At 47.4% G+C, this 19,823-nt stretch overlaps 1 protein-coding gene and 2 long non-coding RNA genes across 7 annotated transcripts in view; 2 read left to right on the top strand and 1 right to left on the bottom strand.

Annotated features, from left to right (window-relative positions):
- Window positions 1-14,760, top strand: part of SVOP (SV2 related protein) — a 101,301-nt gene extending 86,541 nt beyond the window's left edge. For 2 of the 5 annotated variants that reach the window (XM_077952674.1, XM_015152697.3), the window contains 2 exons: window positions 9,748-9,837; window positions 12,895-14,760. In XM_077952674.1, the coding sequence (XP_077808800.1) occupies window positions 9,748-9,837; window positions 12,895-13,373 (569 nt within the window). In that variant the 3' untranslated portion in view covers window positions 13,374-14,760. 5 annotated transcript variants of the gene reach the window in all.
- Window positions 8,532-11,065, bottom strand: LOC144333021 (uncharacterized). The gene is made up of 2 exons (XR_013401327.1): window positions 10,881-11,065; window positions 8,532-10,596 (listed from the first exon to the last, which is right to left on the bottom strand). It is a non-coding gene; the product is annotated as an uncharacterized LOC144333021 (long non-coding RNA).
- An 892-nt stretch (window positions 14,761-15,652) lies between the features above and the next one.
- Window positions 15,653-17,285, top strand: LOC144333023 (uncharacterized). The gene is made up of 2 exons (XR_013401329.1): window positions 15,653-15,811; window positions 16,250-17,285. It is a non-coding gene; the product is annotated as an uncharacterized LOC144333023 (long non-coding RNA).
- The last annotated feature ends 2,538 nt before the right edge of the window (window positions 17,286-19,823 follow it).

Raw genomic sequence — 19,823 nt, 5'->3', positions numbered from 1 at the left:
TTGGAAGGTTATTTTGGTAATCCACATGAGAGAGGATGGTTGATGATGACTCAGACCAAGATGGCAGCAGTATTACTGAACCGAACCTAGGTCTGCTCACCCAGCACGGTAAAGCCAAACATCTATACTGAAGTTTGCAGTGGGAGAAAGGAGGACGTTTATTTGCAGGGTGCCAAGCAAGGAGAAACAGGCAGTTCACACTGAAGATCCACCTCCTGGATGGCTTACAAGCAAGGGTTTTTAAAGGCAGGGGTACATTTTAGGAAAGTAGAAGTTACAGACAAAATCATAGGTCAATCCATGGAAACTATCCCTTGGTTTGGACCCTGAAATTGGGATATCTTGAAGATCAGGGGGCCTTACAGGTGGATTTAGAGATTCTTTGATTTGTAATTGGTAAAAAAAAAAAGGGAGGCTTTTTCAAAAACTTGAGGTCAGCAGGAAGGAATGTTAAGGTTTGGCCTTTGGGCGTGACTCTCTCTAGGCCCCTCAGGAAAAGATTTATAATCAAGGTCAGTGGTCAGAGCTGGGTCCTCAGTTCTCCCTTATCTGAGGTCTAGTCGGTGGTGGTCAGCATTTTCCATTTCGTGGGTTCCGGGTTTCTGAAACCAACTCAGAGACATATATTAAGATGTTATCTTGGCCGGGTGCGGTGGCTCAAGCCTGTAATCCCAGCACTTTGGGAGGCCGAGACGGGCAGATCACGAGGTCAGGAGATCGGGACCATCCTGGCTAACACGGTGAAACCCCATCTCTACTAAAAAATACAAAACAAAAACTAGCCGGGCGAAGTGGCGGGCGCCTGTGGTCCCAGCTACTCGGGAGTCTGAGGCAGGAGAATGGCGTAAACCCGGGAGGCGGAGCTTGCAGTGAGCTGAGATCCGGCCACTGCACTCCAGCCTGGGCGACAGAGCCAGACTCAGTCTCAAAAAAAAAAAAAAAAAAAAAAAAAGATGTTATCTTTAGTTTCCATAGGGAACCAAACATCTGTGGCTCTAACCTCCTTGGGTGGCTATTATTTTAAGGTATTTTTACCTTCCTGTTTATTAAGTTATTCAGTTACTTCTCAAGGCTAGCTATGTGCCTGGTATTTCTCTTGAAGAGACTCAAGATTTTCCTTTATTTCCATGTTTGTGGTGGGGGTGGGCAGAAGCCTCCTGAGATGTGGTCCCTGCTCTGTCTCAGCAGTGACGAGATGTGGCCAATCCTATTCTAATGTATTTTCAAGGTTGAACAGCTGATGAGTTGTCCATAGGGTTTAATAAAAAAAGAAGAGTCAAGGACGCCTCCAGGACTTTCTGTCTGAGCAACTGGAAGGATGGAGATGCCACACCTGAGATGGGGAAGGTGTAGGTGGAGCAACTTTGGGGGACACTCACCCTCTTTGAGTCTTACCTGTTAAACGGCTGGTTCAGATAGGGTGTATGAATCGATTTTGACTGCTATAACAAAATACCTTAGACTGGGTGACTTAGAAAGAACGGAAATTTATTTATGTTGGTCCTATCAAGGCGCTTTACATTCAGTGTCTGGTGAGAGCTCTCTGCTTTATAGACAACATCTTCTTGTGGCATCCTCACATGATAAAAGGGGCAAACACTGTGTCCTCAGATGGCATAAGGGCTGGGGAGCTCCCTTCAACCATTTTAATGAGGACACTAATCCCATTCATGTCGGAAGAGGCTTCTTGACTTAATCACTTCCCCAAAGTCCCTATCTCTCAATACCAACACAATGGAGATTAGGTTTCAACATGAATTTTGGAGGGACACATTTCAGACCATTGCACCTCTATCTTTAGGACATTAGTCCCATAGTTTGAGAGTAAAGCAAGGTCAGGAAGGGAGCAATGTAGCATTCATCCTTCTTTATTAACTCTGCCTGGACCAGGGATGAGATCTTGTTTCCATTACCTCTTTGGCCACTGGGTTCCACTCCAACTCGCTTTCAATAAAAAGGTTAGGGGTAGATGGTGAGGGACAGGAACAGGTGGTAAGCATGTGTTAGTTATCTATTGCTGCATAACAGCATTACCACAAACTCCTGATGTACAGAAACTATGAGATGATAAATGTGTATTGTTTCTTAGTGACCTGAGACAACACACACCTATCATCTCATAGCTTCTGTAGGTCAGGAGTCTGGACACAACTTAGCAGGGTCCTTTGCCAGGCTGCAATCAAGGCATAGCCAGGACTGGATGACTGGGTTCTCATCTGGAAGCTCAACTGTGGAAAGACCTACCACCCCACCTATGTTGGTTGTTGGTAGCATTCAATTCCTTGTGGTTGTAGGACTGAGAGCTTCAGATTCTTGCTGGCTGCCTGCTGAGGCTGCCCTCAGCAACTAGAGGCTGCCCTCAGCTCCTTGTCACCACATAGACCACCCACATGGCCACTTGCTCCTTCACAGTCATCAAGGAAAAGCATAAGAGACAGTCCTGCATGATGGGCATTTCTCTTATGGAATGCAATCACATACATCCTATCACCTTTGCTGTACTAAATTGGCTAGAAGCAAGTGACAGGCCCCACCTACACAATCAAGGGGAGGGGATTACACAAGAATATGACTACCAGGAAGCGGGGATCATGGGGGCCACCCTAGAGTCTGTCTGCCACTAAAGTGCCTACTACGTGCCAATTCTGGGCTAAGCACATTCATACGCATAGCCCACTTTCATTCTCTCCCTTTGCATAGTGCTTTTATTTGCCCCAGTTTTATGAGGAAACTCACACTTAGAGATATGAAGCTGGAGCACTGCTGCTTGGTATTCAAACCTGAATATGTCTGTCTCTGAGTCTGGGCTCTTTCTATGGCATCTAAACTGGATCATCCCAGGGAAGGAGGTATGGGGATCAGGAAGGTGCGATTCCAGACTCTGTATATGACTCCCCCTCTCTTTCTGTCTCCCAACCCCAGTCTCCAGTCGTAAGAAGGCAGTAGAGGCAAAATGCAGCCTGGCCTGCGAGTACCTGAGTGAGGAGGATTACATGGACTTACTGTGGACCACCCTCTCTGAGTTTCCAGGTGAGGGACCTGTGCAAGGTGAAGCTGTGTCAGGCAAGCCTGGGAATATGGCAGTTGTTCAGCCAGTGGCTCTGTCTGCTCTACCTGGAAGAAAATCCCATTTTTAGTCAGCAAGGGACTTTGTTTTTCAATTGTTAACTATAAGTTGTCAAGAACTGTGAAGGGGCTGAGATGTTACCCTACTTGAAGGCTGTCAAGTTAAGCTGCCCAGTTTCATGCATGCTGGTGGAAGACATGAGACTTCTGGGTCAGAGACAAAAGACTATTATAGCAAGCAGCTTGAGTAATACCTTGGTGACTGTTTCCCTTGCCCCCAAGTCCCACAGGGATGATGAGGAAGGACCCAGGTGGAGACTACACATGCAATGGACTTACAGCACAGCTGGGGAACCCCAAGCTTAGGGAACCCAAATATTTTATAATGGCCTGCCAGAAACCTCCCTAAGGGAGACATCATCTTTATTATATTGGACAATAAGCAAACCTGCCCTTTGCTCCAGAGGGAAACAGTATCTGTATCTTCCAAGGTTGTTTGCTATACAAACAACTCTGACATGGTAGCCTGGACCAAAAGGGCAGCTGGTTCCTCTGCTCATAAGATGTGTAGAAATATGAGAAACCCATGGAGAATCATCCTCCAACACTAGGCACACTGGAAAGGAACAGTAGAGTGTCAAAAATCCAGACAAGCATGTGATGCAAAGGTGATCTATCTTTTTTTTTCTTTTAAGAGGAATAATTATTACAACTACAATAACATCTAGTACTTATTGAGCACCTATTGTATGCCAAGGCCTGTGTTAAATGTCTTACAGATGCAATCTCATTTAATCTTGTGAAGTCGTTTAGTTATTCCCATTTTACAACTGAAGAAACTGAGGCTCAGAGTGGTGACATAATTTGCCCAGTGTAGCAGAAACTGTTCCCGCAACTTGCAACTGCCAGGATTATGTGCCTGAAGACTATCTCAGAAGGAATGAGAAGTCTCTGTATCTAAAGCAGGCAAGGCAGCTGGAAGTGCCAAGGAGTTAGCACCTGGGAGCAGCCTTTGAACAATACTGTGGGATTTGGTGGACAAATACCCCAGCGTTCTTGCCCATCAGCAGGAAAACTCCAAGGCACATGTTCTACGCTGGCTTTTGAGTCCCCCAGTGGAATTCAGCTCCAATTGCCCACAGTAATAACTTGCTTGGTACCCACCTTTTGTTAGTTGCATTCCCTTCCCAAATTTACTTCCCCAGTCTCCTGCTGGTCCTTTCTTGGATTACTTCCCAAGTCGATGCCTTGCCCTGGCATCCTTGTCCCAGGGGTAGGTTCTGGGAAAACCCAGCTACGATACTGAGTACTCCACAGCAGGCAGCACTGAGAGCTGTGCTCCCACCCTAGAATTCATAGTCTTCAGTCCCATACTACACTGTCTGTCTTTCCTCTAAAACCCTTTCCCCACATAGCTTAGTAGGTAAGAACCAAGGCTCAGAAGTTAAACTCAGCATTTGCAATCTCCATTTCTGTGACTTTAAGAAAGTCACATTACGTGACATTTCTGTAACTGGAAGCAGTCACCATTTCTGTGATTTTACCTCTCTGAAACTCAGATTCTTCTTTCTTTATTTGCTATGTGTATTGTTTTATTTGATTTTGTTCACTGATGTGTCCCAACCTCCTAGAACAGTTCCTGACACACAGTAGGCTCTCCTTGGCTGAATAACTGTGGGAAAATGCTATTTGATAAATTAATAGCATTTATTTTAGAGGATCGTTCTGATGACTAAACAAGATTATGGATGTAAAAATGGGGCCGGGTGTGGTTGCTCACACCTGTAATCCCGGAGATTTGGGAGGCCAAGGCGGGCAGATCACCTGAGGTCAGGAGTTTGAGAGCAGCCTGGCCAACATGGTGAAACCCCATCTCTACTAAAACTACAAAAGTTAGCTGGGCATAATAGCATGCATCTGTAGTCCCAGCTACTCAGGAGGCTGAGGCACAAGAATCGCTTGAACCCAGGAGGCAGAGATTGCAATAAGCTGATATCGCACGTACCACTGTACACAAGCCTGGGTGACAGAGCAAGGCTCTGTCTCGAAAAAAAAAAAAAAAAGATGTAAAAATACTTAGCTTAAATTCAATTATTATTATTACTAATAAGCACTATGCTATACTGCCTCTACTGAGGTAGAATGTGTTGTTTTTTAGGCTCATTTATAGATGAAGAAAATGAGGCTCAGAGAAGGTAAGGGACTAGTCCAAGACCACATGGCAAGTTAAAGGCAAAATGAGGCATTAGAACCCAGGCATTCTGTTCCCTGGATTCAGTGAATGCCACCATTCAGGCTCCTGATGGTGCCTGGGTTAGTTTTCTATTGCCAGGTAACAAATCATCCTGAAAATGTAGTGGCTTAAAACAATGCACACTTATGATCTCACAGTTGCTGTGGCTTCTCTGGGTGTTCTACTTCAGCATATTTCATGTGACTGACTGCAATCAAGGCATTGGCCCAGGGTCTGTAGTCTCATCTGAAAGCTCAGCTGGGGCAGGATCCACTCCCATGCTTACTCACGTGGTTGCTGGCAAGATTCCATTCCTTGAAGGTTTTTGCACTGAGGGCCTCAGTTCCCTGCCGGCTGTTGGCCAGAGGCTACCTTCAGTTCCTTGCCAGTTGGCCTTCTCCATTAAAGCAAATACATGAGAAGGGCCAGGGAGAGAAAACACCAAGATAGAAGTCACAGTCTTTTATCACCTGACCTCACAAGTGACATCTTATCACTTCTGCTGTCTTCTAGTCATTAGAAGTCAGTCACTAGGTCTAGTCCACCCTCCAGGGGAGGGGATGGTACAGGCTGTACTACCAGGGTGGAGGGCATTGGGAATCACGTCAGAAGCTGCCTATCTCTCCCCACTCCCCTTCCAGGTGTCCTTGTGACTCTGTGGATTATTGACCGCCTGGGGCGCAAGAAGACCATGGCCCTGTGCTTCGTCATCTTCTCCTTCTGTAGCCTCCTGCTGTTTATCTGTGTTGGAAGGTAGGCAATCTGCAGGCCTAGGTGTGAGTATGGGCACAGGTGGAGGTGCGGGTGCAGGTGTGGGTGCAGGCCCAGGTAGAGGTGCAGGCCAGATGTTAGTGTAAGCCCAGGTGGAGGTGCAGGCCCAAGTGTGGGTGTAGGTGTGTGTATGGCTACAGGTACAGGTGTGAGTGCAGGTGTTGGTGTATGCCCAGGTATAGATGCAGACTCAGGTGTGTGTATAGGCCCAAGTGTGGGCACAGGTGTGGGTGCAGGCCCAGGTATGGGTGCAGGTGTGATGCAGGCCCAGGTGTGGGTATAGGCCCAAGTGTGGGTGCAGGTGTAGGTGCAGGCCCAGGTGTGGGTGTAGGTGTGGGTACAGGCCCAGGTGTGGGTATAAGCCCAAGTGTAGGTACAGGTGTGGGTGAGGCTCAGGTGTGGGTATTGGCCCAAGTATGGGTGCAGGTGTGGGTGCAGGTGGGGGTGCAGACCCAGGTGTGAGTGTAGGCCCAAGTGTGGGTGTAGGTGTGTGTGCTGGCCCAGGTGTGGGTGTAGGCCCAAGTGTGGGTACAAGTGGGGGTGCCGGTGTCAGTGCAGGCCCAGGAGTGGGTGCAGAAACAGGCAAAGGTACAGGTGCTCACTAGGACTGAGGCTCATGGCTGCCTCACAACTGGATAAAAGATCAGGCCTAGGGAGGGGCCTCTGATGGGGGTTGTAGTCAGGGGGGAACTTTGGCTCCAGTTTTGCTCTAATGATGCCAAATTTAGACTTTTGATATCATCTCCCAGTGGGATCATAAATGTAGCTATTTATGTATATGTTAAAACTGTTAACTTGTTCAATAGAAATATTTCAAATAGGCCCTGTTTTGTAATCCCATTTTAACATTTCTCCATTTTTCCATTTGCCAAGAACCTCAAAATATGGAAATGGCTTATGCCTCTCTTGATCTCTAAGAGGCCCCAGACCATACCCAATGAGGAATCTGTAGGCCACCTCCTGGTCTGAGGAAGGTTGGGAGATGTAGCTTCGACCCTGAAATGTTGGTGTTCTGGAACATTTATGGGAACAATGGGACAGAGGGTTGGGATCAGAATTATCCTAAGAATACTGAATAGTGGTTTACTTTCCCCAGCTCAGCTGGCCCCTGGCTCAATTCCTGCTCCGCCCCCAGCCAAGTTCCTGTCTGAGCTTTCCACTATTTATGTCACTTCTCCCTAATCTTGTGCCCATCCTGGGCACCACAGGTGTTCCCATCTCTCAGCCTGGTACTTTGAAGAATGACGAACTTACAAAAGCAGGACTGTCAAGATGATACTGAAATATGTGTGCCCACATGTCTGTATCAATGAGCATCAGGGAGGGGTAACCTTTGCCTAATGCTAGGGCATTGACACTGCCTGGGAAGATAGGACTATGCTGAAACAAGCAGACAGAAAGCAATGCCATCATCTGCCTTTATCCTCCTCCTAGAAATGTGCTCACTCTGTTACTCTTCATTGCAAGAGCGTTTATTTCTGGAGGCTTTCAAGCGGCATATGTTTACACACCTGAGGTAGGAGGGGTGTCTGGGAGCTGCTGGGAAATGGGCGGTGGTGGGAGAGTGGCTGTGGGGGATGCTCTGCTTCCAGAAACCATTAAAAAGAATGAGATGGTGGGCGCAGTGGCTCACGCCTGTAATCCCAACACTTTGGGAGGCCAAGGCGGGAGGATCACTTGAGCCTGGAAGTGTGAGACCAGCCTGAGCAACATAGCAAGACCCTCTCTCTAAAAAAGTAAAATAAAAATTAGCCAGGCTGTGGTGGTGCACACCTGTAGTTCCAGCTACTCAGAAGGCTGAGGCGGGAGGATCACTTAAGCCCAGGAGTTGAAGGCTGCAGTGAGCCATGATCATGCCACTGCACTCCAGCCTGGGCAACAGAGCAAGACCCTATCTCAAAAAAAAAAAAAAAAAGAACGATGTGGATGTCTGTGTATTGATGTGGATAGGATGTTAAGACATACTACTGAATGGAAGAGGCAAATTGCAGAATAATATGTATGACATGATACCATTTATGTATTTTTAAAATACTGTATTTTCCATATGTATATTTTTGAACATATCTGGGAAGATACATTCCAAAGATATCACTAATAGTAGGGTCCTATGGGGAGAATTTTCCCGGCAGAGGGAGTGGATCAAGAGAGAATTTAGGCATTTTGATTTTTTTACGAGGAGAATATATTTCTATATTGTTTATGTAATTGAGTGAATTGAAATATCATGTATAAATGCATATGGTATGAACTCAAAAAGTATGTGCTGAATAAGTAAGTGAATGAAGACATATGTGCTATATACAATCCAGAAAAAGCTAGAGGAATATACATAAAAAATGGAACAAATCTCTTGAGTGTTGAGAACCTCAATGAGTTTTATATTTTCCTCTTCATGTTTTTATTCTTTGCAAGCTTCCTACACTGAGCATTGCACTTGTTAAAACATGCTAGCTAATGTAACAGAGAACCCCCAAAGTGGAGTGTTTGACACAAGAGCAGCTTCTCACTTGCAAAAGGCCCAGGCCAGCCACAGTGGTTCACGCCTGTAAACCTAGCACTTTGGGAGGCCGAGGCGGGTGGATCGTTTGAGCTCAGGAGCTCAAGACCAACCTGGGTAACATGGTGAAACCCCATCCCTAAAAAACATACCAAAATTATCTGGGAGTGGTGGCACATGCCTGAGGTCCCAGCTACTCGGGGTGGGGCTGAGGTGGGAGGATCACCTGAGCCCAGGGAGGTTGAGGCTACAGTGAGCTGTGATTGTGCCATTGCACTCCAGCCTGAATGACAGAGTGAGACCCTGTCTCAAATAAGTAAATAAAAGGGTCCAATATGGGTGTTCTAGGTTGGGGGACAGCTTTCCTCCTTCAGTGATTTGGGGACCCAGGCTCCTCGCATTGTGTGCCTTTCTTATCCAGGGATCTTGCCCCAGGGGACATTTGGCAATGCCTGGCAATATTTTGGATTGTCATAAGGTGGCAGGGGGAGGCAGAAGTGCTACTGGTATCTCGTGGGTACAGGCCAGGATGCTGCTGAACATCCTACAGGGCACAGCAAACCCCACCCCATGACAAAGAATGAGCCATCCCAAAACGTCCATAGTGTTCAGGCTGAGAAGCCCTGGCTTAGGGCCATGGAGTCCTCCTCCCAGCCAGCAGACATGGGAAAGGAGAGGAGAAAACGCACCCTTCTTAATTACCTCGGCCTGGAAGATGCACAATCCCTTCTCACTTTGCCTAGGGAAGAAAGAGGCATGTGGCCTCTACTGGGTACAAGCTGAGAGACTGTAAACATTTCCATCTCTCTCTTTATGAAATCCCTTGAAAGCCGGTGACCCAGGCTTCAAGGTGAACTCATGAAAAGAAGGTGGAGAGCAACCCCTGAATTCTGAACTTGTGGCAGTTCCTGGTGGAGGAGTCTTTGGGGAGCCCCCCAGGATAGAGTGGACCGCTTTACTGGGTTCCCACCCACAGCTCAGCCTCTTGCCCTAGTTCTGAGTTGAACCTCCTGTGCCCTTTGGGGTGAGGATTCCTTTCCCTTAAGGGCGTAACCAACACTGGCGGGATTTGCCCTAACTTCAGGCCTGCCCCTGGGGTTGGTCCTATCAGCCTGGAGCTGGAGCGGTGGGAGGAACCTGAATGTCCCCATGCCCATATCCAGCTGCTGTGTTTCAGGTCTACCCCACGGCAACGCGGGCCCTCGGCCTGGGCACCTGCAGTGGCATGGCAAGAGTGGGTGCTCTCATCACTCCGTTCATTGCCCAGGTAGGTGATGCCCCCAAATACAGAGGGGTGGGAGGGTGACAAAACCCCATGCACAGGAAGCAGTTACTACATGCCGACGGCCCCCAGAGCCCTCAGGGTGCATTTGCTCATTTTATCCTAACAACACACCCGAGGACAGAAGAAATATTGCCTGCAGATGAGAAAACAGAGGCTCAGGGGCTAAAATGACACGCCCAAGGTCATGCAGCTGGAAAGCAGACAATCCAGGAGTCAAACCCACGTCTTCCCTGTGAAGAAAATCCTTGGGCTGCCATATGATTTGCTTAAAAAAAATTTTGGATGAAAACAAGTGGGCCACTGTGAGCAAATTAGTGCAAGAATAGAAAACCAAATATCGCATGTTTTCTTGGGAGCTAGACATTGAATACACATAGACATAAAAATAGGAGTAATGGACAGTGGGGACCACTAGACTGGGGAGGAAGGGTGGGAGTCATGGGCTGAAAAATCCACTTATTGGGTACTGTGCTCACTACCTGGGGGATGGGGTCATTTGAACCCCAAACTTCAGCATCATGCAATATACCCGTGTAACAAACCTGCAGTGGACCCCTTAAACTATGATAAAAGTTGAATTTTTTTTTTTGAGACGGAATCTCACTCTGTCACCCAGGATGGAGTACAGTGGCGCAATCTCCGCTCACTGCGACCTCTGCCTCCCAGATTCAAGCGATTCTCCTGCCTCAGCCTTCCAAGTAGCTGGAATTACAGGCGCCTGCCACCACGCCCGGCTCATTTCTGTATTTTTAGTAGAGACGAGGTTTCACCACCTTGGCCAGGATGGTCTCCATCTCTTGACCTCGTGATCTGCTCGCCTCGGCCTCCCAAAGTGCTGGGATTGCAGACATGAGTCACTGTGCCTGGCCGATTTTTTTTTTTTTTTTTTAACAAAAGGAAAGAAGGGTTGGGTGCTGTGTCTCATGCCCATAATCCCAGCAGTTTCAGAGGCTGAGGTGGGCGGATCACTTCAGGTCAGTAGTTTGAGACCAGCCTGGCCAACATGGTGAAACCCCCATCTCTACTAAAAATACAAAAGTTAAGTAGGTGTGGTGGCCTGTAATTCCGGCTGAGGCACAAAAATCGCTTGAACCCAGGAGGCAGAGGTTGCAGTGAGCCAAGATTGCGCCATCTACACTCTGGCCTGGGTGATGGAGTGAGACCGTGTCTCAAAAAGAAAAAAAAAAAAGGAAACAAAACAAGTACGCCGACACAATTTAGTGGAAAACAAATAAATATGCCAGTTCCTGCTTTTTGAATTAGATAATTAGACGTCACTGCAAAATTTTGCAACTCTTCGTGTGTCATGAAGCATTTGTATCTAGAGATCTTAGTAAGTCTTTCTGCTTTTTGAAAATCCAGGTTTTTTTCTGTTTGCATCACTTTTTTATTGAGGTAAACGTCACATAACAAAATTAACCATCTTAAAGGGAACAATTCAGTTGCATTCAGCACATTCACAGCGCTGGGCAACCACTGCTTCTATCTAGTTCCAAAACATTCTCATCACCCCAAAAAAAACCCCTGGATCCACTAAGCAGTCACTCCTCATTCCCCACTTCCCCCAGGCTCCTGGCAACCACCCATCTGCTTTCTGTGGATTTGCCAAGTCTGAATATTTCAGAGAAACAGAATTTAAAGACATGTTTAGCCAAGTGTTTCGGTTCCACTTTGGTGCTGGCCATTGTGTGGCACTCCTAACTGATACTGGCTGAGAGCTCACCATGTGCCTGCACGGTGCCAGGTGCTCCCAGGTTCTTCTTCTTAGGAAGTGACATCACTCTACACCCATTTGGCAAATGAAAAAATGGGCTGGGTGCGGTGGCTCACAGCTGTAATCCTAGGAGTTTGGGAGGCCGAGGTGGGTGGATCATTTGAGGTCAGGAGTTCAAGACCAGTGTGGCCAACATGGTGAAACTCCGTCTCTACTAAAAATACAAAAAAATTAGGCAGGTGTGGTGGCTCGCGCTTGTAGTCCCAGCTACTCGGGAGGCTGAGGCAGAAGAATTGCTTGAACCCTGGAGTCGGAGGTTGCAGTGAGCTGAGATTACACCACTTACACCACTGTACTCCAGCCTGGGAGACAGAGCGAGACTCCATCTCAAAAAAAAAAAAAAAGAAAAGAAAAGAAAAGAAAAGAAAATGGGACTCAGTTCCGCCATGTGGTTTGCCATATGCCAAAAGCTAGGAAGCTGGCACAGGCACTGCACTGTTCCAGAGGAGAGAAGAGTTATAAGGAGCCCAGACTCAAGCTTAGCAGACCCAAGTTCAAATCCCAGCCCCATCCTTATTATGTGTATGAACTTGGGTAGGAACCACTTATCCTCTTTGAGCCTCAGTTTTCTCCTTTGTAGAATGGGGATGAAGTACTTAGCTCATAGGGCTGTGGCATGACATCTGTGTTGGTCCATTTTGTGTTGCTTTAAAGGAATACCTGGTTGGGCACGGTGGCTCACACCTGTAATCTCAGCACTTTGGGAGGCCAAGGCGGGTGGATCACTTGAGGTCAGGAGTTCGAGACCAGCCTGCCCAACATGGAGAAACCCCGTCTCTACTAAAAATACAAAATTAGCCAGGCGTGGTGGCGCATGCCTGTAGTCCCAGTTACTTGGGAGGAGAATCGCTTGAACCTGGGAGATGGAGGTTGTGGTGAGGCAAGATTGCGCCATTGTACTCCAGCCTGGGCAACAAGAACGAAACTCCATCTCAAAAAAAAAAAAAAGGATACTTGAGACCAGGTAATTTATGAAGAAAAGAGATTTATTTGACTCATGATTCTGCAGACTGTACAAGCATGGTACCAGCATCTGCTTGACTTCTGGTGAGGCCTCAGGAAGCTTTTACTCATGGAGGAAGGTGAAGGAGGGGCAGGCGTGTCACAAGGAGAGAGAGGGACAAAGAGGGAGAGGAGGGAATCACCAGATTCTTTTTAGCAACCAAGTATCATGAGAGGCCTGATGTTACTAATACTATTTGATGGTTGGCGCTGTCTGTGCTTCAGAAGGGATACATTCACCGACCCATGTTTCCTTCCCCTAGGTGATGCTGGAATCCTCTGTGTACCTGACTCTGGCAGTTTACAGTGGCTGCTGCCTCCTGGCTGCCCTGGCCTCCTGCTTTTTGCCCATCGAGACCAAAGGCCGAGGATTGCAGGAGTCCAGCCACCGGGAATGGGGCCAGGAGATGGTCGGCCGAGGAATGCACGGTGCAGGTGTTACCAGGTCGAACTCTGGCTCTCAGGAATAGTGACCGACGTGGGACTGTGCTGGTCTTTGAGGCTGCAGAGCTCGGGGGGCTGGCGGGCCCTAACCGGGGCACTGATTGTCACTGCCGACATCAAGAACTCACCCAAGAGTACGACCTGGACCAACAAGGTTTTATGTCTTGAATCAGTTTGCTCATCTTCATTGAGGTCCACCCAGGGATGGGGAGATACTTGCTCTAGGGGGTTCTCTGTATATGTGGTGAAAGGTTTGTCCATAACCTGTGGATCTACATGGGAAAACTACCCATATTAGGAGGGTCTGGTGATGCCAGCAACCAATCAGACACCACCCAGAGTCACCTGGCCACACCCTCAGTGAACAACCAAAAGATTTCTCTGTAGATACCGTCCAGGCTCAGGCCCATGTGACACCTGCTGTCCACCGACCAGACCTGTTCAGTAGGTTTCCCCCACACCCACCGACCCAGGCTTTCTTCTTTGAAATGACAGGTGATCTAGGTGTGATCTGAGCAGCTATTTCCTGACAGGGGCCCCCTGTTTGCCTCCCTAGAACCTGACCAGTGGATTCTCTGGCAGATGGACATGGTGCATTCAAACTGGAGCTACGTGCCCCCACCCAGCCCCCTTGGGAGTTGCCATCGTTGGCACCAAGAGATCCAGATGTGTCCCTGGGGACAGCTGGACTTGCACCAGGTGACCTCAGAATGCTGTTACCCCCTGGGAACTGAGGACTGAGGCCAAAGTGAATCAAGCTCAAGCCAGAGCAGGGGCCTCCCCTTCTGAGGCAGCGAAGGCCACGGTTCCAGCTTCTTTCCTGGCCCCCTCCTTGGTCAGGTTGAATGGTGACCTTTTTTTTTTTTTTTTTTTTTGAGACAGAGTCTTGCTCTGTCGCCCAGGCTGGAGTGCAGTGGTGGACTCTCGGCTCACTGCAACTCTGCCTCCCGGGTTCAAGCAATTCTCCTGTCTCAGCCTCCCGAGTAGCTGGGATTACAGGTGCCCACCTGTACTTTTTTAGTAGAGACAGGGTTTCACCATGTTAGCCAGGCTGGTTTTGAACTCCTGACCTCAAGTGATCCACCTGCCTCGGCCTCCCACAGTGCTGGGATTACGGGGTGTGAGCCACTGCACCCCGCCTGAATGATGACTCTTGAGGGGAAAAAGTTTACTCAGGTTGCAGGTACAAAATCCAAAATCCAGGGCTTTGGGTTTTGTGCATGGGTAGACAGCTGAATGGGCAGAGAAACCAAAAGGATGCTTCACCCACCATCTCGTCCCATGGGAATCAGGGGACCAGGATTCCCTGCTGTGAAGCTGCTCCTCTGTCCAGGGCCATCTTGGTCATTACCCAAAGGCAGCCCCTGGGGTTCCATTCATGGAGCCTGCTGTGGAGTGGAGAGAGGTGGGAGGACTCAGGTGTATGAAATGTATATATTTTCAAAGGAAGAGGAGGGAGGCCAATTGGTTTTGAGTTGGTCTCCGCAGGCGACATCACTTCCGGGATTTGGTTTACTGGAGCCTTTTTTCCCCATGGTGAAGGCAGGGGACCTAGACAAGGAGGGAAGAAGCTGGCAGATCCCATCAAAGGCCAGAACAGACTGACCTACTGCTTGAAGTAAACATTGCAAGGAAGCCAATTTGTGCGTTCATCTCTTATTAAAACATGTCAGTGATGGACATTGCAAGAGCCTAAGTTGATTCATTGTTATCATGTCCTAGTGACAGTCCAGCCTAACGGTCTTCCTACCTTTGTTCATCGAAATTCATCTCAATGCTTTAGTATGATAATCTCCTTTCCAATGAGTGGGGAAAGATGCACCGTTGGCCGCCAACATTGTGGCTGTGCCTGTTGGAAACAACACTTTCTTCTAATGGTGTGCAGGTCATGATGGGGGACTTCTTCCAGCTCAAGTTCTAGATCAACTGCAAACAATACTGTGTCTCTAAAATATGGGCTGCAGCCCCCTCGACCCAGGCAGTTGGAGAGGAGACAGCTTGGCAGATCTCTGTCTCTCTCTGACAACCACATTTCCTTGAACCACGCGTGGCTGTAGCTCTAATTATTTCCAGACAGCTGAGCTTTCCTGGGTAACACAGAACTTGTGCTTGTTTCTTTTGCCTTCCGGCTGGTCAGATGCTGCTGGATGATCATGTCCATTCCCTCACCCTAGAATAACCCAGTGGCGCTGGGGGCTAGGTGGGGATAGAGTACTTGGTGGGCAGGAATATTTCCCAGAGACTAGGGTAAAGGGGTTTACAATTGAGGGCTTTCTCTATTTGAGAAAGTGAAAGTTAAAAACTCTTGCTGGGCGCTATGGCTCACACCTGTAATCCCAGCACTTTGGGAGGCCGAGGCAGGCGGATCACAAGGTCAGGAGATCGAGACCATCCTGGCTAACATGGTAAAACCCCGTCTCTACTAAAAATTAAAAAAAAAAAAATTAGCCGGACATGGTGGCGGGTGCCTGTAGTCCCAGCTACTTGGGAGGCTGAGGCAGGAGAATGGCGTGAACCTGGGAGGCGGAGCTTGCAGTGAGCTGAGATTGCACCACTGTACTCCAGCCTGGGCGACAGAGCAAGACTCCATCTCAAAAACAAAACAAAACAAAAAACAACAACAAAAAAACCTCATTGCCTTCTAAATAGCCTGCCCTGTTCAAGAAATCAATATTATCAAATGATATAAGAGCTATCACAAAAGGCACCCCAACCTCTGAATACGTGAGACCTTTAGCTGAAGACATTTGTATCTAATTTTGAACAATCCTATTTAAAAAGCTCCTGTTTTCATTAATGGAAATGCCATGTTTCTCTCAGAGTTAGGAAAGATCTCAGAAAGTGGCAAAATATATTTAGTGTAGCCAGAGCTATGTATTTCTGTCTTTCTCTTACTTCAAGTATTCTGAAAAACATATAACAGACCTTGGTGGTGTTCACAATGGGATGAAACAGTATCTTAGGAATTGACTTTGAAATGAGTATGAATATTCATTGTTTTTAATATAATATTAAGCAACAGAAAGCCTTGAATGATGAGATCAAAAGTCTCCCCTGCCATTACTTTCAACGGCAAAAACTGCAATTACTTTTTTTTTTTGAGACGGAGTCTCAGCTCACTGCAACTCCACCTCCCAGGTTCAAGTGATTCTCCCGTCTCAGCCTCCCGAGTAGCTGGGATTACGGTGCCCAGCTTGACGCTTGGCTAATTTTTGTATTTTTAGTACAGACAGGTTTCACCATGTTGATCAGGTTGGTTTCAAACTCCTGACCTCAAGTGATCCGTCCACCTCAGCCTCCCAAATGCAATTACTTTTGCAACAACCTAATAACAGTAATCCCAGTCAATAGTTGCTTAAACCATTAGAACCAAAACCAGGCAGAGATCAGAGAAGGTTCAACATGTAACAATGTTATCAAGAACCCAGCTTCTTTTTGCCTTTCCTTGTCACCATCCTCTGCATTTTGGCCATTTGACCCTGTGCTTGAAACCTCATGGTCACAAAATGGCTGCCCCTGTGCTGGACATCATATTTATTTTCAAAGAAAGTAGAATGGGAAAGGAGCAGTCATAAAACGTTTTCTTTCAGAAGAGTCTGTTGGTTTTGGTTAGAAAAGGAAGTCCCCCAGCAGATTTACCATTGCTTCTCATTGATCCAACCTGGGTGTCATGTCCATCCCAGCACAAGTCCTGCTATGGGGCTGGAAGGAAGGGCCTACCAGCACCAAGGGATACCCACAGTCTCTTGAACACAAAATTGGGATTCTGTTAGCACAGAAGAAGGATAGCAATGGCTGTTGAATAGGTGATGGTTGCAAGGAGCCTGCCATGGATGTGTAGGCCACAGAGCTCTCATCAGTGCTGTTTTGTGGCCAGGAACAGAAATTCTACTCAGGGTAATTAAAATTTAGGAACAGAGCTTTATTATAAGACTGGGATCAGTAGTTAATTTCCTACAGGGGAAATTCAGGGAATGTAAATCAGTGAAATGGAAAAGGTATAAGGACAAGAGAAACGCCAGCGCTGTCTGCAGCGGGTGGCCGCAACTCCCTTCCAGCTGATGCTGTTCCACCATGGGTCCAGTGGGACCAGATCTTCCAATGTTCAAGAGAGGAGTCTAGGATTTTCTGTGAAATCTCCAAATATTAGTATATTTGATCAAAAATGTTCAAATGATGTGTGAGTTCAATAAAATGCATCTGCAGTGCAGCTTTGGTTGATGAGCTGATGGTTTGTAGCCTCTGACAGTTTAGAGAGATTGCATAGGAATAAAGTACAGCCCGGTGTCATTCAGTGGAACAGGGATCTGGGGAACCACCAAGGCCCAAGACAGCTGCCCCTCTGAATCTGTAGCTCTTGTTTCTGCCCTTTTCTGCCAGAAACGAGTCTGGCTTCCTTCTGTTTCCTCATGGCTGCTGTGTATGCACCATCATGCACAGGGCCTCATAACTCAGCTCTGCAAACATACCTGACTCAGCTGCTCAGTGCCCCGCTCTCAGATCTTCAGGAAATGAAGCTGATTGGCCCAATTTAATGTTGGATTGAGTCCTGGTCCAATTAAGTCGGGTCAGGAAGGAGTGGTGGAGAGGTACAGACACGGTGGCATTGGCCTGCCCTTTGGCAGGGTGGCACAGACAATTGCTGGTATGCCTGGAATCTGCAGTGACATGTGCATACACTCTCAAGTCTGTTCATCAGAACTCTCTGACAGATCATAACGTGGCAAGTGGTCAGTATGCACGGAACATCCAGCATGTACTGGACATGATATTCAACACTGAGGATGCAAAACATCATAAGACATGGTCCTGGCTGGGTGCAGTGGCTCATGCCCATAATCCCAGCACTTTGGGAGGCTGATGCAGGAGGATCACTTAAGGCCAGGAGTTTGAGGCTGCAGTTAGCTTTGATCGCACCACAGCTTTCCAGCCTGAATGACAGAATGAGAGATCCTGTCTCTTAAAAAAACAAACAAACAAAAAACCCCGGGTGCAGTGGCTCATGACTGTAATCCCAGCACTTAGGAAGTCCAAATGGGAGGATTGCTTGAGCCCAGAAGTTTGAGACCAGCCTGGGAAACAAGTAAAATACTTAGGAATAAATTTAACAAATGCAGTATAAGACCTACAAACTACAAAACATTGCTGAAAGAAATTGAAGATCTAAATAAATGGAGAAACATTTCATATTCATGAATCAGAAGACCTAAAATTGTTAAGATGTCAACCCATACTCTACAAATGACCTATAGATTCAACACAATCCCTGTCAAACTCTCTCAGCTGACTTTGTTCTTTTTGTTTGTTTGTTTGTTTGTTTGTTTTGCAGAAATTGTCAAGCTGATTTTTTTAAATATATGTATTTGAGACAGAATCTTGCCCTGTCACCCAGGCTGGAGTGCAATGGCGCGATCTCAGCTCACTGCGACCTCCTCCCCCTGGGTTCAAGCAATTCTCCTGCCTCAGCCTCCCGAGTAGCTGGAATTACAGGTATGCGCCACCATGCCCAGCTAATTTTTTGTATTTTTGGTAGAGACGTGGTTTCACCATGTAGTTCCTGCTAGTCTTGAACTCCTGGCCTCAAGTGATCTGCCAGCCTCTGCCTCCCAAAGTGCTGGGATTACAGATGTGAGCCACCATGCCTAGCCTGCCAGGCTGATTTTAAACTCACACAGAAATGAAAATGACCCAGAAGAGCCAAAACAAAAATCTTGAAAAAGAGGAACAAAGTTAGAGGACTCACACTTCCTGATTTTAAAATGTACTACAGGCCGGGCGCAGTAGCTCACGCCTGTAATCCCAGCACTTTGGGAGGCTGAGGCAGGCGGATCACGAGGTCAGGAAATCGAGACCATCCTGGCTAACACGGTGAAACCTCGTCTCTACTAAAAATATTTTTAAAAATTAGCTGGGCGTGGTGGCGGGCGCCTATAGTCCCAGCTACTCGGGAGGCTGAGGCAGGAGAATGGCGTGAACCCGGGAGATGGAGCTTGCAGTGAGCCAAGATCACACCACTGCACTCCAGCCTGGGTGACAGAGCGAGACTCCGTCTCAAAAAAACAAAAGTAATACAGTGCTATGGAAATCAAGACAGTGTGGTACTAGCATAAGATAGATCCATGGAATAGGGTCCAAAAATAAACCCATATATTTATTTTTATTTTTATTATGGAGACAGCATCTTGCTCTGTCATCCAGACTGGAGTGCAGTGGCACAATCACAGCTCACTGCAGCCTCGACTTCCCAGACTCCAACGATCCTCCCACCTCAGCCTCCCAAGTAGCTGGGACCAAAGGTGCGCACCACCATGCCCAGCTAATTTTTGTATTTTTGGTAGAGACAGGGTTTCGCCATGTTGCCCAGGGTGGTCTCGAATTCCTGAGCTCAAGTGATCCGCCCACCTAGCTCTCCCAGTGTTGGGATTAGAGGCATGAGCCACTGTGCCTGACCAAACCCATACATTTACAGTCAACTGATTTTCCACAAAGGTGCCAAGACGATTCAATGAGGAAAGAATAGCCTTTTCTAAATTCATCAAGCTGCCAAGAATTCACTGAAAATCTGGTTGCAAATTGCCTTCAGGACAGAAGTAGCAGTGTTAGGCAAAGGAAAAGTATAACATATCCTCGAATAACAGTTATTTCGCTACAACCTTGATGAGAAAAAAAAAATCAATTCAGGCCGGGCGCGGTGGCTCAAGCCTGTAATCCCAGCACTTTGGGAGGCCGAGACGGGCGGATCACGAGG

This window comes from Macaca mulatta, chromosome 11 (assembly GCF_049350105.2).
Source record: "Macaca mulatta isolate MMU2019108-1 chromosome 11, T2T-MMU8v2.0, whole genome shotgun sequence".
In the NCBI taxonomy this organism is placed as follows: Eukaryota; Metazoa; Chordata; class Mammalia; order Primates; family Cercopithecidae; genus Macaca; species Macaca mulatta.
Note: the sequence above shows the minus strand (reverse complement) of the source record. Positions and strands in the feature narration are given on the sequence as shown.